Source organism: Ictidomys tridecemlineatus, chromosome 6, assembly GCF_052094955.1.
Source record: "Ictidomys tridecemlineatus isolate mIctTri1 chromosome 6, mIctTri1.hap1, whole genome shotgun sequence".
Lineage (NCBI taxonomy): Eukaryota > Metazoa > Chordata > Mammalia > Rodentia > Sciuridae > Ictidomys > Ictidomys tridecemlineatus.
In genome coordinates, this window is record NC_135482.1 from 62,898,106 (window position 1) to 62,919,796 (window position 21,691).

At 50.0% G+C, this 21,691-nt stretch overlaps 2 protein-coding genes across 2 annotated transcripts; both read right to left on the minus strand.

Annotated features, from left to right (window-relative positions):
• Positions 1–5,157: 5,157 nt before the first annotated feature.
• Positions 5,158–12,132, minus strand: Smim41 (small integral membrane protein 41). The gene is made up of 2 exons (XM_040280614.2): positions 9,185–12,132; positions 5,158–6,602 (listed from the first exon to the last, which is right to left on the minus strand). Exon 1 carries the CDS (start codon positions 9,656–9,658, stop codon positions 9,299–9,301), a length of 360 nt encoding a protein of 119 aa, XP_040136548.1. The 5' UTR covers positions 9,659–12,132; the 3' UTR covers positions 5,158–6,602; positions 9,185–9,298.
• Positions 12,133–12,269: 137 nt separating this feature from the next.
• Positions 12,270–20,052, minus strand: Atg101 (autophagy related 101). Its single transcript, XM_005324982.5, has 4 exons — positions 19,905–20,052; positions 19,513–19,638; positions 15,631–15,949; positions 12,270–12,970 (listed from the first exon to the last, which is right to left on the minus strand). Exons 3-4 carry the CDS (start codon positions 15,880–15,882, stop codon positions 12,566–12,568), a joined length of 657 nt encoding a protein of 218 aa, XP_005325039.1. The 5' UTR covers positions 15,883–15,949; positions 19,513–19,638; positions 19,905–20,052; the 3' UTR covers positions 12,270–12,565.
• Positions 20,053–21,691: the final 1,639 nt, after the last annotated feature.

Sequence of the window (21,691 nt, forward strand, 5' to 3'; positions counted from 1 at the left end):
TTGCTTAGGCCCTCACTAAGTTGCTGAGGCTGACCCTGAACTCATGATCCTCCTATCTCAGCTCCTTCCTGAGCCATTGGGACTACAGACGTGTGCCACTAGGTTCTCTTTAAACAGCAACAGGCTGAACCAGTGACAAACATAACAGGCCTCACCTCCACTGGAGACTCAGAACCTGATGGCCAGTCTCCCACACCTCCACCCCAAGGTGCCTTTGATGAAGGAAGGGGAACCCTCCAACAAGACTGTCTTGGTCCATTTTCTATTACTACTAATGAATATCACAGACTGAGTAGTTTATAAAGAATAATGGTTTATTTGGCTTATGATTCTGAAGGCTGGGAAGTTCAAGATCAGACAGCCACATCTAGAGAGGTTCTTCTTGCTGAGGGGGACTCTGCAGAGTCCCAAGGCAGCACAGGGCATTACGATGAGAAAGAACATCCTAGCTGAAGTCTCTCCTCTTCTTCTTCTTACAAAGTCACAGTCCCATTGGGTTAGGGCCCCACCATTATGGCCTCCTTTAACTTTAATTACCTCCCAGAGGCTCCCACCCCCAAATATCATAGTCAGGTTGTTTCCACTCTCTTAATACCTCCTAGTAGAGGTTAAGTTTCAACATAAGTTTTGGCAGGAATGTTCAAACCATAGTATTGCCCTTCAGCATACTCAACCCTGCCTGCTTCCAATTTGGCATCAGCTGGAACTGGCCCACCGAGCTGGCTCTGGAGCCAGATCCAGGACCCAACTATCTTTAAAAAAAAAATCTCTTTTTTTTGTATATGGACACAATATCTTTATTTTATTAATTTATTTATATGTGATACTGACAATTGAACCCAGTGCCTCACACGTGCTAGGCAAGCTCTCTGCCACTGAGCCACAACCCCAGCCCAGACCTTGAAGGCAGACATCTCCCAGAGAAGGTGAAAGTAGTTTTAATCCAAGAAGAACAAACAATAATCAAGGAAATGACCCAAGGCCCAGGAGCAACATCTTTTCACCCACAGTTCTGTGGGCAGAGGATAAAGCAGGTTGGGGAGAACAGGAAGAGGATGGGAGTTGAAGTGGGGTGGAGGCTCAGTGGTTCAGGACAGGGGCTGGGAAGACATCAGGCAGCCTATGCCTCATCTTGTGGGGTGAGGGTAGATGAGTGAAGGTGGACAGGCCAAGTACAAGGGGCAGGCAGGCCAGGGACACTTTGCCCTCCCCCACCATGTACTGTTCTCTGTGAACTCAACTATTCACTCATTCAACACATATTTATTGAGTACCTACGATGCATCGGACACTCCCAGTAAACCAATACACCAATGCAGTTATGGGTACTGTTCTCATAGGGCTTATATAACTTCAGAGAATGGACACTTGATATGGAATTAAATACATGAAGGGATAATCAAGGGCAATCTTGGACTCCATGGAAATGTCTGATAGGGACACAGTTATCTGGAGGGTGTGAGGAAAGGCTTCCCTGATGAAGGGATCTTTCAGACCCAAAGGAAGACAAGGGGCCATTCAAACAATGGGCAGGAGGAGGGGAACTGTTTTTTCTTTTTTTTCTTTTATTGATTCTGGGGATTGAACAGAGGGGTACTTTACCACTGAGTCCTTTTTATTTATTTTTTATTTTTTATTTAAGACATGGTCTTACGAAGTTTGCTAATTTACTGAGGCTGGCCTCCAACTTGTGATCCTCCTACCTCAGCCTTCCAAGTTGCTGGGATTACAGGCATGTGCCACTATGACCAGTGGGAAAAACATTTTCAAAGTCCCAGAGAACATGATATGGAAGAAGATGGGGTGGAGGGGGAAGAAGCAAGAGATGTAGGAGAAAGAGCAGGAACCCAGAGGGCCATAGTTAGGGACCACAGGAAGATTTTTAGACTTTTCTGAGCAATGGGAAGACGCATTGGGGTGGGGGAATAGGGCTACACAGGAAAGTGGCTTGACAAGGTATTCCCTTGTTTTAAACTTTTTTGTTATAGATGGATACAATATCTTTGTTTGTTTTTATTTATTTTTATGTGGTGCTAAGAATCAAATCCAGTGCCTCACACATGTGAGGCAAGCACCCTGCCATTGAGCCACAACCCCAGCCCCAAGGTATTCCCTTTTTAAAGACCACTATGATGCCAGTGTAAAACGGACAGGCCCAGAAGCACCAAAGGAGGGGTGGGGTCAGGTGAAAGGTGAGGCTGGGGGCCTGGAGATGGAGCAAAGCTTTCTCAAAGGTAGAATGGTCCATCTTTGGTGATGGACTGGCTGAGGAGGGAGTGACAAGGGGAGAACCAAGGACAGTCACTAGGGAAGAAGTGGTGCCACTCACTAAGAGCAAGAACATGCAAGAGAGATGGTTCCAGAGGGAAGGATATGCACTTGGAACCAAAGCCATATGTCACCGTCACTGTGAGCGCTGCTCTGGCTGGCCTTCCTGCTCGCCACATCCCACACCCTCCTTCTACCTCTGCCTCCATAAGCTGAGTCCCACTAGCCTCTGTTCTGTCCCCTGGTCCTACCATGGGCCTTTTCATGCACTGTCCCTCTGGCAGAAACACCGTGCCCCAGCTCTTCCCTGACTACATTCTCCTCCTGGGTCAGGTCTTGACTCGAATGTCACCTCTCCAGAGAGGCTTTCTCTGACACCTTCACTAGTGGCCCCCTAGATTCAAAGCATAATCACCTGCAATGACTTCACAAGTCTTTGATAAACAAAGGGTCCTTGGGTCTGAGAGGTCCCTTCCTCAGGGCCATTCCTGACACCCCTTCAGGCTGGGATTCCCCAGGCACTCTAAGGGCAGGTCGTGGAATGCCCCCACACCTACACACAGGGTTTGTGGGACAGGGACCTCTGTTCAGTGACCAGACAACAGCTGCCCAGAATCATTGCTCCACGGGGCTCTAGAGAATGGGTGTCCCCAGCTGGGCTTCTGACTAGGGAACTGTGGACACAGAGAGGGCCATTCTATCACCTGGGAAGGGATGAGCTAGAAGGAGAACTGAGGAAATGGCAAGAAAGTGCTGGAAGGGAGGAGAAGAGGCTTGCCCAGAAAGGGAAGCTAGGCAGAAGGCAAGCCAAGGCTCCCGGGGTGGGTGGAGAGAGCCTAGAACAGACCCAGGCAGACGGCCAAAGGTCAAGGGCCCAAGCCAAAAGAGTATCACCTCACCGCCTGTGTCTGTCCCTAACACCGCCATCCTGCCTTCCTGACCACGAGGAGAATTCAGGTTAGATGCTAAGGGGCAGAACTGGCATTGGGCCCCTGTGTTGTCCTGGAGCCCAGGGTCTCAGTCACTCTGGTTCACATTACCAGGGGGAGGACATGAAGGGGCAGGAGTCAACGACAGCGGAAGTGGCCAGGAGAGGCTAAAATAGAACTTAAAATGGGATTTTGGAACGATGGCCCCTCAATTGGTGACTGGGAGAAGGGTGGAGGCTGGGCTAGGGAGGACTGAGGGACAAGTCAGAGGCCAGAAAATAGAGGTGACAAGCAGGGTGAAGCCACTGAGAAATTTGGCTGTAGGAAAGTAACCGGAGGAGGTAGTGGAGGCAAAGAGGGCTATTTTAAGGAGGAAGAAACGCAAGTGTGTCTGGAGGCGGGCGCCAGCGGAGGAGCTTTAGGAAGCAGGAGAAGCCAGCAGCACAGGTAGGCCTGGGAGGCCGCAGAGGCAGGAGAGCTGCCCTCCCCCTCTCTCCTGTGAGAATGGAAGGTTCGTGGAGAAAGGAGGCTCGGCTGAGAGACTATGGAAGGCAGTGTGCCAGGGTACTATGAGGACCCAGGGAGCTTGGTGACCATTTGCAGTGCCATCCATCTGTCCAGGTGTGATGTTCTTCCAGGGACACTCAGCAGTCGGGTGCAAGGTCAAAGAATGGAGTGTTGCAGTTATCCAGGGCCAAGGTTTGACCCAAAAGGTTCTACACAGGGATTGAAATTAGGACCTGGGCAAGAGAGTGACCATGGAATCTAAAGTAGAAGGAGCAGCAAGGATCTGGGGGACAGGGAGGAAGCAAATTCAAGGGACCCTAGTGAAAATGCCACATGCATAGACTGAGAGAACTATAGTGACCACAAGACACAGTGTCTGAGTGGGCACTTTAGCCAGGTGCAGTGGCCCACACCTGTAATCCCAACGGCTCAGGAGGCTGAAGCAAGAATATCACAAGTTCAAAGCTAGCCTCAACAACTTATTGAGGCCCTAAGCAGCTTGGCAAGATGCTGTCTCAAAAAAAAAAAAAATAGAAATGGCTGGGGCTGGAGATGTGGCTCAGTGGTTAAGCACCCCTGGGTTCAATCCCTGGTACAAAAAAAAAAAAAAGTAAAGTAGGGACGTGGTGGAGGGGTTTCAGTGGGGACACAGCCATAGAGAGAAGCGGGGGCCTGGGGCCTGTGGCTGAGGCCTCAGCCATCCTGCAGGACTCATGAATGGCAGCTGCAAAGGGACCCCAGTCTGTAAAGGGGTTTGTTGTTATAGTGGTTTTGTGGGCACAGGTGAGGGTGTGCACTGTAGAGCACTCACACAGTATTAAAAAAAATAAATCTACCTCTTCCCACAACCCACAACAGTGGGTTTCCTAGCCCAGAGGAGCCATGTCCCCACCTTCTTCTGTGTGGGGGCTCCTTTTGCCAAGGCTGAGGGGCAGTGGCTGGGCATCCCTGGTGGGCTGGAGCCTTCCCCCCTGCCTTTCTCCAAGGTCCCCAGGTGTGGCCCCTTTCCAGCACTCCAGAACTGCTGGGAACACAAATGTTCCTAGCCACCGGCTAAGATTCTGAAACCCTCTCTTCCCTGACTCCCAAGGGAACCCATCCCCAGCTTCCCCCAGCTGCCTGGCACTCCTCCTCCATCTCCCTGCCAGCTCCTCTCTGTCCTCCTTCTATTGAAGTGGCATCTACAGGGCCACACCTCCAGGCTCCTGCCCTGTCTTCTCCAGCTGATCCAGCCCACAACTTTCATCCCCAGGAACTCTATGGCCTAGAACTCTGCCTGCTGAGCCCCAGCCCTATACAAGCTCCCCTGGGATGTCCCTGATTGCTCAACCTCAACCCACCAGCCCTGCATAACCCTAGGCTGCCCCCACTGAGGATTCTCCTGCAGCAGCCAAGAGCTGGTGATTTAGACAGCTTTTTCACTGCTCTGGCTAAACAACCCAATCAGAACAACTGCAGAGGAAGAAGGTTTATTTGAGGGCTCATGGTTTCAGAGGTCTTAGTCCATAGAAGGCCAGCTCCATCCTGTGGGGCCCGAGGTGAAGCAGAACATCATGGTGGAAAAGTACGGCAGAGGGAAGCCGCTCACATTTTGATCAGAAAGCAGACAGACTCCACTCTCCAGATACAAAGTTTATACCCCATAGGCACATCCCAGTGAACCACTTCCTCCAACCACACCTCACCTGCCTCCAGTTACCACTCAGTTAATCCCAACAGAGATTGATTCACTGATGGGGTCAAGACTCTCACAACCTAATCATTTCTCCTCTGAATCTTCTTGCATTGTCTCACATGTGCGCTTTTGGGGGACACCTCACATCCAAACCACAAAAGTTGGCTTATGGCCACCCAACATCTATTCACCCTGGAACTTTTCTCTCCTTCCCTCCTCTCCCTTTCTCTGAGATGGTCAGGTTCAGGGAAAACAATAACAATGTCACATGATAATTACAGTGCAGAAAGCCTCTTTCTGTAGATTACCTATTGGACCTTCACAGTGACACTGTAGCTTCCATTTCTTCATGGGAAAAAAGATTAGGGGTTAGGAAAGTTTAAATCTGGAACTCAGTGCATATGCTGCCAAATCCAGTCTCATCTCAGCACCAGGCTGAGGCTGGACTAGGCAAGACCTCAACAGTCACTACTGGTTGAACGAGGCGGTGCTCTTGCCCACATTGGCCACAGGGGGGCAGCCAAGTGCTAGCATCAGCGTCACTTTCAACCCCATCTCACATCCACCCTCAGGAGGGCTGGGATCTGAGGGTGGAAAGGGATCTGTCACCATTAGAAAAGACCAGGGAAGAGAGGCCACTATTTCAGTATTTGCTACAAACAAGTCAAAGGAGGGAAGCGCAGGAACAAACCACTAATTTCAAAACTCTGGGACTAAAAACAAACTGTATTGCTGAAATTTGCATGATCAGCATATTTAATAACAAGCCACATAAAGTGATGAGCATTGCTAGATTGTTGGGATGCCTATGCCACTCAAAATGGGTAACAATGACCCCAAGAAGGGACAGATCTATCAGATCATGCTGTCCTGCACCAGGCAGGACAGGGGCTATGCTCATGCCAGCAGAGACCTGTGAGCAGAGGGCACAACCACTGAGCAGAGGGCACAGCCACTGTCTCCTGCCCCGTGCTCCCAGGGTAGGTGGCTACTTCAGTGACCAGAACGTGTAGCAGTCACCAAGCAGACTCATCGGTTCCTGATCGCTCAGACCTCCTGGTCCCACACCCAGCAGTACTTTAGGGTCCTGGATGGATCTCAGGATGAGGAATCCCCACAGTCCAGATGTCTCGCAGGCCATCATCTGCGGTGCAAATGGATTGAAGGAGGCAGGGGTTCCCTGGTGTAGCAGCTGGAAGGACAGTTCTCAGAGGCTCAGGAATCTGTAAGAGATGGCCACCCCCATCTTTAATGGAGGGAAGCTGCATTGTGTGGAGGCTGAGGAGAGGGTCAGCCTGCTCCTGCTCAGGATGAACGTAGAGGCTGGAGGGAAGTTAAGGAAGATCTAAGCCCAGCTGGGCATGGAGGCCCACACCTGTAATCCCAGCAACTCGGGGGACTGAGGTTGAAAGATTGCCAGTTGAAGGCCAGCCTTGGCAACCTAGCAAGAACTTGTCTCAAATTTTTAAAAATAATTTTAAAAGGGCTGGGGGCATAGCTCAGAGATAGAGGACCCTGAGTTCAGTCCCCACTATGGAGGAGTGGGAGGAGGTTCAACCCATCAGTCACCCTGTCCTTGTCCCATGGACAGAGCCCAGGCTCATGGAGCTAGCTGGGAGCTCAGACACAATGCTTCTCTCAGGGCCCTCAGACCTACAACCAACCCCCACCTTTCAGTCCCAGCTGGAGCCTGGGATGGGGTGACAACAGCACCCACTTCACCATTTTCCAAATTCTTTCCTCCCCACTCAGCCTGAGCAGGGCCAGATTTCCACAGCAAACATCTCGATATCTTCCCCCAGGAACATTGAGGTCCCCAGCACACCCCCACGGGCTCCAGACACCAACTCCAAACATTGAGTAGGGACATCAAAGGCAGGAAGTTGGATGACCTACCCTTACCTACCCCCTCCACCTACCTCAACCCTGTTCTGGGTGTGAGCAGACGTGATGATGCTAGGGTACAGCCCTTCCCTGGTGCCGAATCACTCTACACCCCTAACATCACATAGACTTGAACCCAAAGGCCAACCAGGAGGTCACCACCTTCAGCTCCCTCTGCTCTGATAGCCTGAATTTTTTTCCATCAATGTTTATTTCAGCTAACCCTCTGCACCTTCCCCATTCCTCAGATTCAGGCCAGAAAAGCTGAGTCCAACTGGCAGGGCAGCTGCTGCCTGACATCTGGAAGGCTGTTGTAGCAGCAGAAGGGGCTGCTAAGGCCACTGGGAGAGTAGGGACAGGAGAGGGCAGTGCCACAGAGGCCTAAGGTTCAAACCCTTGACTCAAGCAATGCCAAAATGTGCATGTGTGAAGGTTTGTTCGTTCCTTTAGGGAGGGAAGCCATATTTGGCATCAGCCTCTCAAACAGCAATGGGAAAGCAGAGGCAGGGAATGCCTTAAGCCAGAGGGCCAGGAGAACCTGGGTACAATAAAAAAAATTCTCCCCTCTCCCCCAGGATGGAGCAAAGTGAGGCAGGGAATGTCCCCTGGGCCCAGTCTGCTGCTTTGGTGCCAGGAGCCGTCACACACACACACTCCTGCTGCTCTGGGCAGCTCTCTGTCCACGGGGTGGGGGCGGGTCCCTGAGGTGAGAAGTCCACAGCTCAGCAAGGCCAATGTGGCACAGCTGCCCAGGATTAGCGCCAAATCTTGGGCTGCTCAGCCAGGATGGCACGTCGTCATCAGCTTCACAGCCGCTTAGCCACACCTGCTACACCTACCATGACCCTCACCAGCCCTCCTCTTAGGCACCCAGTAGGGCTCCCTCCTCTAAGGGAAACTGGGACTCTGCGCCTGTCCTGGGAAAACTGGACAGGCTCTTGAGTAAGAGGGCCAAGGGAGATCAGAATCACCCTGACCAACACTGCCACCACCACCCTCCCACCCCAGGAGCTCCTGATTACACAGTTGAGCAAAGGGGACAGATGGGAAGACTTTCCCCACCCAGCTCTGAGCTGGCCTTGGCCTCAAGTTACCTTGTCCTTGGGCCACCCAGGCCCTTCCTTCCAGATGGTTCCTGTCCTTGGAGAGACAGAGGCAAGAGACCCAGACAGCCCCCACAGCTGGGAGTCTTCAGCACCACTTCCTGGAGCGTGGTGCTCCTGAGGCCCCCCAGCTGCTGGGAACCTTGCCATCCACACACCCTTAACATACCACACAATGCTCTGTGCTCTGGGCTACATTTGTTCCCCAAAACTGAGTGAGGGATGGGGCCCAGCACACTTCCCTACCCCCAGAGTCACCCAGACCACCCCCCTCCCAGGAGGTCTCAAGTAGGAAGCCACAGTGAGGAATCTTACTCAAACCCCCTTCCAGGAAAAAAGCTACCAAGAGAGGAAAGGCACACTGAAGCCCTAGGCTGGGCTACTGCCCTTCTGGCCCATTTCCCCTGAGCCTCCTGTGCAAAGGCAGCAGGGGCCTGCTGGCTGGGGCCTCAGTACCTGGGGGTTCTGGGGTGGTACAGAACATGGGGAGACTGTCTCAGGGCAGAAGGGCTCCAAAGCACACTGTGGGCCCTTCAGACTACCTCCTCTTAGGTCCACCTGCCTCCCTCTCCCACAATTACACAGTGGCCATCTGTTCCCAGAAGGGGAGGGGGACTTAGGGCACTCAGTGCTACAAGAGAGACAATCGGGAGGAGGCAGAGGCACACAGCTGGTAGACTAAGCTGGGAATCAGACTTCTTCAAGACCTGAGTCTCCAAAGATAGGTGCCTGGCTGCATCCACAGAGGCCTCCGGCAGTAAGGTTACCACAGTCCCCCTGACACCTGGCCCCCTCTTACTGCACCCAAGCCCTCTCACCTGTGCAGGCACAAGAGCACTGGGGAAGGGCCCCCAGCCCAGCAGCAGCGGTGCGTATGCTCAGTGGCTGTGGAAGCGCAGAAGGGGCTGGGATCCCAGGGCACTGCCAGACACCTAGGAGTCATCATCACCTGTGCTGCCACCAGTCTCAGCCTCATGGGACCCTCGCCGCTCATGTGCCAGCAGCGCTGTCAGGCCCTGGGCTCGGAGCAGCAGGCCACCACCCAGGAACAGGACCCCGCAAAACACAAGCAGCGACAGCACGCCCAGCACCACTGCCTGCACCACACGCGGCCCCTCAGAGGGCTCCAGCAGCAGCCCAGACTGGTTGCAGCAGCTCAGCCAGGCGGCCTGGGCCGCTGGACCTGCCTGGGAGCTGTTCATGCTCCAACACCAGCTGCCCAGATGTGCACAGGACAGCCAGATGTGCTGGAGCCTCGGCTGGTTGGCAGGCAGGCAGGCGGGCGGCTGCATGGGCGGGATGAGGGGCGGGTCCCAGAGGCCCTACGCCCCCCCACTCCTTGCGCAGAGCACGGGGGCCTTTCCTAGAGAGAAAGCTCTTCCAATAGTCTATGGTCCCTTCTCAGACAGGGGGACTCCAACATATTTCTCCTTCTCAACAAGGCCCACAAACCCACCTGTGTGCATCCAACCAGTCAAGCCCAGGAGCCCTGTCCCCAAGGCTCTCCTCCCTTGGCAAAGGCCAAGAGACAGTATCTCCCTCAGAGGACTGAAAAAGTCCTATCCCAAGTGCTGGTTGGGGTGCTGCCCAATCTGGGGAGGATACAGGACAAACAAGGGCTTTCTGTCCTTGGTCAAAGTTCAATACTGTTGAGTACTGTTGACCTGGGGGCTGCTGGGACTCCAGGCAAATGGGCATCCTTAAAGATCTGAGTTTCTCCCAGGGGCAGACCAAGGCCTTCTTCAAAGTCCAGGGCAAGGAAAAATGGAGGCCACAGAGGATACTAAGATTTCACGGCCTAGCCCTCATTTTCTTCTGCCCCACAGGCCACGGAGTGATGTATTTACCAATAGGAAAGTATAGATCTGGGCCATCAGGGCTCCAGTCTTATGTCTCCAAAGAATCATGATGCCAAAAGGGATGGGTATGTTACTGTCCACCAATAGTAGCGCACTGCCAGCTGGGTGTCCCATAAAAGCCAGCCAGAGGGTGGGAGAAAGAGCAATCTGAATGCAGAAAAGTAGAAAGTGGCTGGGTACAATAGCCCCTGCCTGTAAACCCAGCTGCTAAAGAGGCTGAGGCAACAGGATCACAAGTTCAGAGCCAGCCTCAGCAACTTACTGAGGCTCTAAGCAACTCAGTGAGACCCTGTCTCTAAATAAAATATAAAAAGGGCTGGGGATGTGGCTCAGTAGTAAAGAATACCTGGGTTCAATCCCTGGTACCAAAAAAAAAAAAAAAGGAAAGCTGGATGGAAGCCAAACCCTCCTGCCTAGGTCTTCTGGAAGATTCTGTAGCAACTTTGAATCCTCTTTTTTAAAAATAAAGTCACCTAAAGAGACTTCAAACTTGGGGGCCCACAGCCTCAAGTGGCCTTTAACCCTGTGAGGAGGTAGGGGAGCCCTCTCCCAAGCCATCCCCTCAGAGTAGTCAATATTTACAAGCCCAGGGACTCAGTCCATTGCTCTCCTTTTCTGGTCCAAGTCTTCCTAGGCCCTAGCTGACCCCTATTTCTAGGATTTGGGGTGGAAAGGGAGTCATTCTGTGTCCCCTGGTCTGCCTTGTACCCATCTCCCTGGCCCTAGGTCCAACTTGTGTGATTTTTTCTTCTTCCTGCTCCTCTAAATACTCCTCCCAATAAAATTTGGTGTATATTCTCCCCTAAATAAATAAATAATACATAAATTAAAACAAGTCACAAGACTGGCAGTGAGCATGTGCATAATATGGGCAAGGCCCTGGGTCCCATTCCTAGAACAGAAGAAAAGTAAAATAAACAATGTCACTGCTGCCAAACACTCTTATCAGTCAACACCTCAGAAGGAAAACAGGAAAGCATCCCCACCCCTGCACTACAGGAGGCCAGGTGAAGGCCACACACCATCAAGGATTTGCTGGGAAAAGTATTCCCCATCTCCAAACCCTCTCCTCAGTCCTCCAACTTTGATGCCCAGATATTGAGAGGTCATCATAAAACTCAGTCAAGAAAGAGCATACAGCCAAGGGTGGTGTGGCCTGGGAAAAACATGCAAACATTTCCTGATCCTCCTGGCTACCCAGCTTGCTCCAGAGCCATGAGCAAGACACCCACACACACCCACAGCTTTCCTCCCTTAGCTCCTCCTCCTACTCACACTTCACTTTGTAAGGTTAGAACTGCCCCAGATGTTTGCCAAGCAGAATTGTAAAATACATTGAATCAAAAGCATGGTACACAATGGATGAATATGCTTGGGTAAAAATGAGTGTGAATTACCAAAGCAATGCTCTAACAATCTGAGGGTAGCCCAGCCTGGAAGTGGACCAATCTCTCCCCAGACATCCCCATATCAGCTTAGATGGAATCCTGTGTATACTCTACAAAGACAGAGAAGATATTCTTTGGGGCCACCATGAAGCAAGCCCAGACAACATAAAGCCTGAGGATGTCATAGTTTCCTTAGGAAGGGAAGAGAAGCTGGGAGTGGTGGTACATGCCTTTAATCCTGGTGACTCAGGAGACTGAGGCAGGAGGATCACAAGTTCAAAGTCAGCCTCAGTAACTATCTCAAAATAAAATAAAAAGGGCTGGGAAATGTTGCTCAGTGGTTAAGCATGCCTGGGTTCAATCCCCAGTACTACCAAAAAAAAAAAAAAAGAATGGAAAAAAAAATAAGCTCAGTTCATCCAACAGTAAGAGAGTAAGAGACCCTCACCCTGTGACCATCATTCATGGGACTAGTCATGGTCGGTCACTCATCTTGGTGTGTCCATATTCAACAAAGAACAAAATCTGTTTCAATCTTCTTTAATCCAATCTACCAATTCTCCTCATCTTGGAGTAATGCCCACAACACACACCCATGTCCTCAAAGGAAAGCCAAAAAGTGTTAATGCTTTGGAGCAAGACACAAACCAAGGGAGTGATGGCTGAACCTAAACTCACATCTCAATTTTATTCATCATCCTTATGAAGGCTCTTCTGTACAGTAGAGAAGAAAGGGGAATAAGGGTTGGAGACTGTAGGCAGGACCTGACCACCAGCAAAGGTCACAGGGATGACCAGAGGCTGGCAACCACAAAACAAGGGAGCCGGAGTCTGTCCCATCCAAGTCTCACCAGGACCCAGAGCAGGTTCCAGAGTCCAAAGACCTGACAGTACAATGCCCAGAAGCCAAGGTCTGGGAACCCTGAGGAAGCTCTCAAGGCTCCAGCAAAGTCTACAGGGCAAGGGTGTCTTTGATAAGCCTACGCATGGTGGTGGTGACTGAGGTGCCCAGGGCATCAGTGATCTGAAAGGAGATCTTGTAGAGGTAGGGCTGCACGTCCCGCAAGCCGGTGTCAAACACGTTGTCCACTTCCGACTGGGTGGGCATCTTGGGCAGGTACTCATGCCGGTTCATCACCTCCACAATGTTGATGATCTTCTCACAGAGCTTCTCACCCACCTTCTCCCGGCAGATCTGTCGCTCCTGCTCTGTGGCCAGGGCTACCACGTGCACCTTCACAGTCCACACTTCCCAAGGAATGCACTCATCTGAGAAAGGCCAGCGAGACTTCTTCTTCTGATAGAACTCCAAGGACATCTGCCCCAGCCCATCACCACCTGAGTTTCTCAGTGCATCCTGGGAAAAAGGGAAGAGATGAGCAAGCCAAAGTCTCTGAGGAATTCTTTCCCTGGAGGGACTTGCTCCTGAGTCCCAGGAATTACACAATCCTAGCTCTATTCAACCTTTAAAAATGACAGGGAGTGAGACCCAGATAATAAAGGATTCGAATGAGAGTAACACATCCAGCCTGCAAATAAGTGTTTCAAGCAAACTAATGCCTATCTCCTAACCCAACACCTCTGGCTTTGTTAACAATTCATGTTATGTCAGGCACAGTGACACATGCCTATAACCCCAGCCACTTGGGAGACAAAGGCAGGAGGATTCCAAGGTCGAAGGCAACCTAAGCAGTTTAGCAAAGCCCCCAAGCATCTCAGCAACACCCTGTCTCAAAAAATTAAAAGGGCTGGGGATGTCACTCAGTGGTAAAGTGCCCCTGGGTTTAATCCTCAGCACCAAAAAAAGAATTAATGTTATAACCTGGTGTAGTGGTATATGAGAGGCTGAGGCAGAAAGATCACAAGTTTGAGGCCAGCCCAGGTAACTTAGTGAGACCCTGTCTGAAAATAAAAAATAAAAAGGGGTGGGGCTATAGCTCAATGACAAGAGCATTCCTGGATTTAATTCCCAGTCATCATAAAATAAAAGAAGAAAAAATAATTGATGTTATAGAAAGCCAGCACAAATAGCACACATCTATAATCCCAGCTATTTGGGAAATTGAGGCAGAAGGATCCAAATTCAAGGTCAGCCTTGGCAACTTAGTGAATCCCTGACTCAAAATGAAATTTTTTTAAAAAGGGATGGTAGGGCTGGGGTTGTGGCTCAGAGGTACAGCACTCACCTAGCATGCATGAGGCACAGGGTTTGATCCTCAGCACCACATAAAAATAAAATAAAGGTACTGTGTTCCACCTACAACTAAAAAATAAATATTAAAGAAAAAAAGCATGGTAGAACACTCCTGTCTTTAATCCCTAGTACAAGGGAGGGGCATGGAGAACTGATGTTGTAGAAATCACTCTGATCTGCAGCAAATTTAAATAAACAATTTAATGAATCTTTTCAACAACTCCATGAAGTAGGTACATTACCTTCATTTTACTGAAGCAAAACGAGGTTCAGAGGAAGAAAGTAATTTGCCAAAGTCACATGCCTATAAATATTTGCACCAGGGTATGAATCCAGACTATTCAACTGCAAAATCCTTTTTCCCCCCTTTTTCTCTTTTTCAGTGCTGGGGATTGAACCCAGGTCCTGTGCTGGCTAGGTAAGTACTCTACCACCAAGTTACATCCTCAACCCCAAATCCCTCTTCCATCTTCATATTCAGGGCCTTCGCCTTCCACAACCCCCACCCCTTTGGTCCCTATCCTTCATATTATTCCCCACACAGGGTCCTTACATAGAAAGAAGGAAGCCAAGAAACAGAATGAAGAAGAGAAGCTGAAGGACAGGCCAAACCTGGCTAATTCTCTGAGAAACAAATGGAAAAACTAGTTCAATAATTCTGCCTATCCCACCCCATGGGTGTGGGTAGCCCCAAACTCATCCCAGCTAGGACACTGAAGCACATTTCAACCTGAGTTAGTGACAATCCAGAGAATAAGAATGCCACAAATTCTGAACTACCCCTCAAGGAACAGTCTCTCCTCCATGGAAAAACCAAGGTCACATGACCTTGACTAATGGTAACAATGGCACAGAATTCTACAATGCACATTGTGTGCTGGGCTCTGTTCCAAACACTGGACACAGCTGACTCATTTAATCCTTGGAGTACATACACCCAATTTCACATACAGTGGAGTCACGTTCCTTATGCTGGATTTGGGTGGTTAGCCTGGGCCCAGAATCCATGCTTTTACCCACCCTGCTCTGAGTGCCTCTCAGAGACATCTGGAGAACAGACAGATGAATAGGCTGCTACTCTTGAAAAAGGACTAGGAAACCTCATGAACTTGCCCTTTCTGGGCTTGCAGAGATGAGGGGAAGGGGCTTTTTGAATGCTATGGCCTGGGAGGGGCTCCATCAGACCCTAGGCAACCACTACACAATGCATGGTCCTACAGTCCTCAAAAAAAGAAAAAGGAAAATTTCCTCTTGATATTTACAAGTTTGATATAGCCACTCACTGAAATAGGCAAATACCATGACTCTCAATGAAAAAGTTAAAAATCATCCTGCCATTCACAACAACTTGAGGTGACCAAGGGTAGCAGCCTGGTGTGTTCCTTCCACACAGGCACATAAAAGCCCATGCCACTCTGCCCAAAGGGATCACCCATCTTGGATGGCATCTGTGGAGCCAAGCTGTCTTCCCTCTGAGGAAGTCTCAAATGCAAAAGGCCCAGACTGGCAAAAAGAAAAGTGGACATAGAAACACAGCCCTGTTAAGAGAGAACTATGGACCCAGACAGAAGGTCAAGGCCTTAGGAGCATTGTCTTCCCACAGGGTCTGACTGCCAACACTGTAAGGGCTTCCTGCTCTCCTTCTTCCCTGAGGATTTGTACCCGCATCCCACTCCCACAACATCCAGACTCCGAGAGGAGCTCTCAACACCCTTAGAGCCTGGGAATCCAATTCACATTCTCAGGAAGGAGAAGCTGATCCAACAGCACACCAGAGTGGACGACTCCAGGCCCACCTGTCACAGACTGTGTCACACTCCTACCTTGAATTCTCCGACAACCTTGCGCAAGGCGCGGTCCAGCTCCTCAGAGGAGACTCGCACATAGGTGAAGTCGATGAAATCACAGTCCACATCCTGAGTGCCCACGGTGCCGATGGAGTAGGTGCCCTCCTTCTTGTAGTGGAACTTGCCTGTGCTGCGGTGCAGGAGCACCGTGTGCAGCACAGCCAGCATGGCCTCCTCCACCTGCCGCCCCTCCACCGACACCTCCAGCACCTCCGAACGACAGTTCATCCTGGAGCCACACCAGGGCAGATGACAAGGACCAAGACGGGGAGCTTCACTCTACTCAAGGACAATCCTGCAAGAAGAGCCCGGTCAGAATGCTGACACCTTCTAAACCATCCACATTGGCTTGGCTCAGCCCCTGCCTCTACTTGGGAAGCACCTACTACCAGAAATTCACAGGCCCTCGGGATCGGACAGCTTCCAAGGTTACCTGTCCAAACACCCGGTTGAGGCTTGTTTTTCCTTTACAATATTTGGTGCAGCATGTAGCAAAGGCTCACTGTGCAATACCTGTCAGGCACTGACCACCCAAAGGCAAGCACAGCACTTCCATTAGGAGTTGGGAGCACACAAAAGAAAAAGAATGGTAAATATTCCCACTGCCATGAGAGGATGAGATGGGAGTAAGAAAACTACAGAGTCTGACTTCCTGGGATCTTAAATGAACAGGTGAAGGTGCTTGGAGTATCCTGATGGCAGTAAAGAATCAACACATCCCTGTACTAAGATCAAATCTGTGCATCAGAAAATTAAACCTGGGCCTGGGCACAGCAGCCCATGCCTGTGATCCCAGTGGCCCATGCCTGTGATCCCAGTGGCTTGGGAAGCTGGGGCAGGAGGATCGGGAGTTCAAAGCCAGTCTCAGCAATTTAGCAAGGCCCTAAGTAACTTAGCAAGACCCTGCCTCTAAATAAAGTATAAAAAGGGCTGGGGATATGGCTCAGTGGTTATGTACCCCTGGGTTTAATCCCCAGGACCAAAATCTGGACACAACGGCGCACAACTATAATCCCAGCTACTCAGGAGGTTAAGGCCAAGGATTCCAAGTTCAAAGCCAGCCTCAGCAACTTAGCAAGACTCTGTCTAAAAAGGGCTGAAGATGTAGCTCAGAGATAAAGCATGAGCCTATTAGGTGTGAGGTCCTAGGTTCACTCTCTAGAAGCAAGAGAGACAGAGAAAGGTGGGGGCAGAGGAGGGAAGTTAACTCTAACAAAAGGGCAAAGAATGGTTCTTTTTTTTTTTTTTTTCAGTTTTTCGGTGGACACAACATCTTTATTTTATTTTTATGTGGTACTGAGGATCGAACCCAGGGTCCCGCGCATGCCAGGCGAGCGCGTTACCGTTTGAGCCACATCCCCAGCCCAAGAATGGTTCTTAACTATTTTGTGGTCAGTCTGCTCTAAGAAGTCAAAATCTGAATAACATACTCATATATACACCAAATCTCACACATTTCCAGAGCCATCTAAACTCTAGAGTAAAGAGTGGATTTAAGGCCTAAAGGTTAGGCAGGGAAACGATCTAAAGTCACTACAACAGTGGCCGTTACAGAGGCATCAGGTATAGGGCAGTGAAGAGCAGACTGTGGAGTTTTCATATCCAACAGTCCAGGGTTTGAATCCCAGTTCTCCCATACGGTTTTGTGTTTTTTGTTTTTTTAAAGAAACAAGGTCTTACTACATTGCCCAGGTTGGCCCTGAACTCCTGATCTGAAGCAATCCTCCTGCCTCAGCCTCTCCAACATCTTGCTCTGTTCCATAGTATGGATCTTAAATGTCCACCAAAGGCCATGTGTTGAAGGCTTTGTCGCCAACCTATGGCAGTAGTAAGCAGTGAAACTTTTAAGAGTTAGAGCCTTGTGGACAGAAATTATATCAATGGAGGTGTGAAACTAAAGGGGACCTTGGGTCCCTTCTTTTTTTGCTTCCTGATCACCAATAAGGGGAACAGCTTTGCTCTGCCATGTCCTCCCTGCCAGGATATCCTGCAATACCACAGGAATTAGAGCAAGGAAAGGTTAAGGCAATACATGGACAACACATGTATGGACAACACATGTATTACTGGTTAAAAACAATGACTCAAGAGCCAGACAGCCTGGACTGGAACCCTAGTTCTGCCACCACTCCCTGAGTGATCCTGGGCAAGCTGTTTAACACCTATGTGCTTGCTTCCCCATCTATAAAAAGGAGATTGTAGTAACAGCTACCTTTAAAGGACAGTCTCAAGAACTGAATGAGTTAGCCTGTGTAAACCACTTATGGCAGTATCTGGCAAGTAATAAACATTCACTAAGCATTAGCTGCTGTCATTCATTATTATATTGTTATTGACTAGAGATGATGCAAGGCTGTTACAGCACTGGCAGGGGGAGAGGAGGGAGAGAACAGACTTGAGAACCAGAACTTAGTAAGTAACCAAATATGAGCCCAGAAGGAGAGGGAACACTCAGTATCTTAGCTGTGTGTCCAACCTGCAAACCACCCAATACGGGATTCACTACCTCTCACTGTACCTCATTTCAACTTTAGACAGTGCAAGTCAGTTATTCCTGCCCCTGAAGGCATCTGTATCTTGTGCTTCAAACCACTAATTTTATTTATTTTTAGTACCGGGGGTTGAACTCAGGGGCACTTTACTATTAAGCTACATCCCCACACCTTTTTTATTTTGAGACAGGGTCTTGCTAAGTCACCCTGGCTGGCCTTGAGTTTATGATCCTCCGGTCTTAGCCTCCCAAGTGGCTGGGATTACAGCATAAAACCACTTGGTTTTAGCTTTCATATCTGAAGCCACAAGTACCTTTTCACAAGTAAGCTTACCTTTTTTACAAGTAAGCTTTTCGGAAATTTAGAGGCAGCTCTCTATCCAACCACCTCACCCCTTCTAACAAATTAAAGGTCCTTAGTCCCCATAAACATGCCTGCTCAACACATCTTTTCTTAACAGTGTAACTTTTTAAATTTATTTCTTTATTAGATGTTCATGGATCTTTATTTTATTCACTTATTTGCATGTGGTGCAGAGAATTGAACCCAGTGCCTCACACATGCTAGGCAAGCACTCTATCACTGAGCCACAACCCCAGCCCCTCAACACCACATCTTAAAAGACTCCTTGGGGTCCTAGCAGCTCTCCACTACATTTCCATTGTCTCTACTCCTCTTAAACAGTGGTGCTCAGTAGTGGATGCAAGGCAGCAATCTGGGTGGACTGCTCAGAGATCAGGCTGGTTCAGTCTCTCACTTCCAGAACCTACCTGTATTATTAGGTGCTATTTTCACTTCTCCCTCCAGACAGTTCCTGGAGGACAGAGACTATAAACTTTTCCACACAATAAACTTAGTTCCCGGTACCTAATACAAAATAACTGCTCAACACATCCTGACCCAGGAATTCCAGTCCCTCCAAGGATAAGGGTTGCAGGATTTGTTTCTCTGAGACCCAGGATAAGATGGGTTATTTTGCCCATTTCTGTCCTCTAGTTTTAACTCCTTCCTGTAGTTTATCACCTCTAGTCTAGGCAACTTTCTTTCACAACTTCCCCCTCTTGGGTCCCCCATAAACTTTCATACATGCCATACAACTGCATACTCTGGCCCCAAGCTCAGGCTCGTCCCTCAATCTCGGTGCTATCCTAAGACCCACTCTAAGCAAGTCGGTCCTGACCTACCCCAGCCTTCCTCCCACAGCAGCTGCATTGGGTTATCCATGCTCCCACCACCACCGCCGTGAAGAGTAGGCACGTTCCCCAGAGCAGAGCCTGGGAAATCTGGTCCCTCTGGTCGCCCCAAGGGACAAAGGCTGACGGATGCCTTCTCAAGTGGCTACAGCCTGGAACACCACCTTCCCCACCTTATGCGTCAAAGCCTGAGCGCGGGTTACTGGGGTTCGGATCGCCCTTCCTCCTCCTCCTGCTCGGACATCACCTCCGCAGCGACGCTCTCCAACCTCCGCGAAGGCGCTGACCCGTGAGACAGACTAGAAGCAAAAAGAGAAGGTTGTTCGGCTCCGCAACTCGGGTGGGACGCAGGCAGGAAATCCACCAGGGTCGCGTTCTCCCGCCGAAGTTGCCGGCGAACTTCCACAGTCGCGGGACCCAGGCAAGAGCTGACTCCTCGCACGTCTTGGGGGCGGCGCCCCTCGTACCCACCCCCGAGATTCGGGGCGCGCCCTCATACCCGCCATCCCGGGGAGCACTCGCACTCGCACAGGACAGGTGAGGGGTTGTTAGGACGGTCACCTACCTCCTTTAACTCGGATCCAAGACCTGCAGAGCTCGCGACGTCACCCCCGCGCCGGCGCCAGACCACCTAGACAAGAACGGCGCCGGGACCGGAAGCCCTCGCCTCGCCCCGCCCCCGGAGGGTGTACTGGAAGGTGCCACCTGGGGCCGCCGGGGAGCGGCCCGGCTCAGCCGAGCCCCGACACCACTGTAGCTGCCCAGGGCATTTGGAAATTCACAGAATCGCACACACATATTCATGTGCTTCTCTGTAACTTGGATGCTTCCCTTCTTTTACTATTCCTTGGACCTTGAAATTTGATAGTAAGAAGATCCCCCTCATTTGGACGAGTCCATTCACTCTACCAGCGAGAATGTTGTTTCTGTAGGAATAACCTATTTCCGCCATAGAGATGACAGGGAAGGAGGGCCTGATGGGCTCTGCGCTGCCTCCCTTGGCCGAGAGGAGTCCACGACGTTGAGCGGGCCCCTAGGACAGAAACCGATCCCAGATTTTGAACTCCGGGCTAAGAGCATTCATTTCCATAAAATCAGAGGCATACCGTCTAAATAAAGAGAGGTCCTAAAGATGAGCGCACGTCAGTGTGACGCATGACGCCAAGTTAATGGCAAAACTTGAGCTTGTCTGGCTTGCATAATAGGCAAGATCTCTCGTCCTCGATCCGCACAAAGATGCTGGAGAAAGGATCTGAGGTTACTCTACAGCAGCACTACCTGGCGGTCTACCGTGAGCGATCTGGTGACAGTTCTTGTAAGGCTCGTAATTCTGCCGCTGCTTCTCTGTTATCACTCATTCTTTCTGATTCCCTCTATAAGCAGAGAACTGCCATGATGACCACAAGGGATATCTCATATGGAAGACTTTTGTGACCTATAAAGTGTTCTATGAACATGAGTGCATTTTTAGTGCTGTTTTATTTTTTACTGCCTGGGAACATGTTCCCTTCTGTATGCAGATTATCAACTCAAGTCAGAGTGTCAGCTGCTCGGTTAATACCAGGAGAATCTGTCAGGCCCTCACCTCCAACAGGGGGCACTCCTGAGTTTTCTTGAGGATTAAGGTGCTCTTTTTCCTAACACATTTTATCACCTCAAACAGTTATAGACAACATTTATTGAGTGGCAAGAAAACGACATGGTTCTAAGCCATGAGCAGAGGCACACGCCTGTAATCCTAGCCACTTAGGAGAATGAGGAAGGAGGCCAGCCTGGGCAACCTCACAAGTCCCTATATAATTAAGAAAAAAAAAAAAAGTCATGATTCTTACCTGATACTTATCAGTCTATATGGATAAGGAATTAATTCTGGGAGTGGTTAAGCAACTTGACCAAGGTCACTCTGTAAGTGGCAGAGCAAGAAGTACAAATCCAGTGCTCTTTACCACCTCAGAGCTTTCTCCAGCAGGACCCTCTTGGTGCCCTACATTTCTCCAATACACCCCGCTACCACCACCAGTAGTGCGCTGGTAAATGTCAAATTTGACTCTCTGGTATGGAACTGCCTTGATTTGTAGCACTTTTTCCAGTTTCCTACCAAGACAACTTTAAGCTACAGGATATCACGGAATTCAGAGTCTGGAATGAATGAGTAATTAGCTCTTGATCAGCAGGGATAGTATAGACTCCTGAGAGCCAGTATCAGCTTCAACACACTACTGTCACCTACCCTACCCTTTAGGCTCCCCTTCCCACCTGTTCTTCCAAACCTAGATGCTCTACTCCTGCTTGTGTCTCTGAAGTCCCTCTTTTCCTCTCCTCTGTTCAATATTTCCTTTTCTTCTTCACCAT

Bases quoted from the DNA above. Each gene is read 5' to 3' on its own strand.
- Smim41 (XM_040280614.2), bottom strand. From the start codon at position 9,658: ATGCAGCCGCCCGCCTGCCTGCCTGCCAACCAGCCGAGGCTCCAGCAC.
- Atg101 (XM_005324982.5), bottom strand. From the start codon at position 15,882: ATGAACTGTCGTTCGGAGGTGCTGGAGGTGTCGGTGGAGGGGCGGCAG. The intron at 12,971-15,630 runs GTAGGAGTGTGA...CCTTTTTCCCAG, and splicing joins AGGTTGTCGGAGAATTCAAG to GATGCACTGAGAAACTCAGG.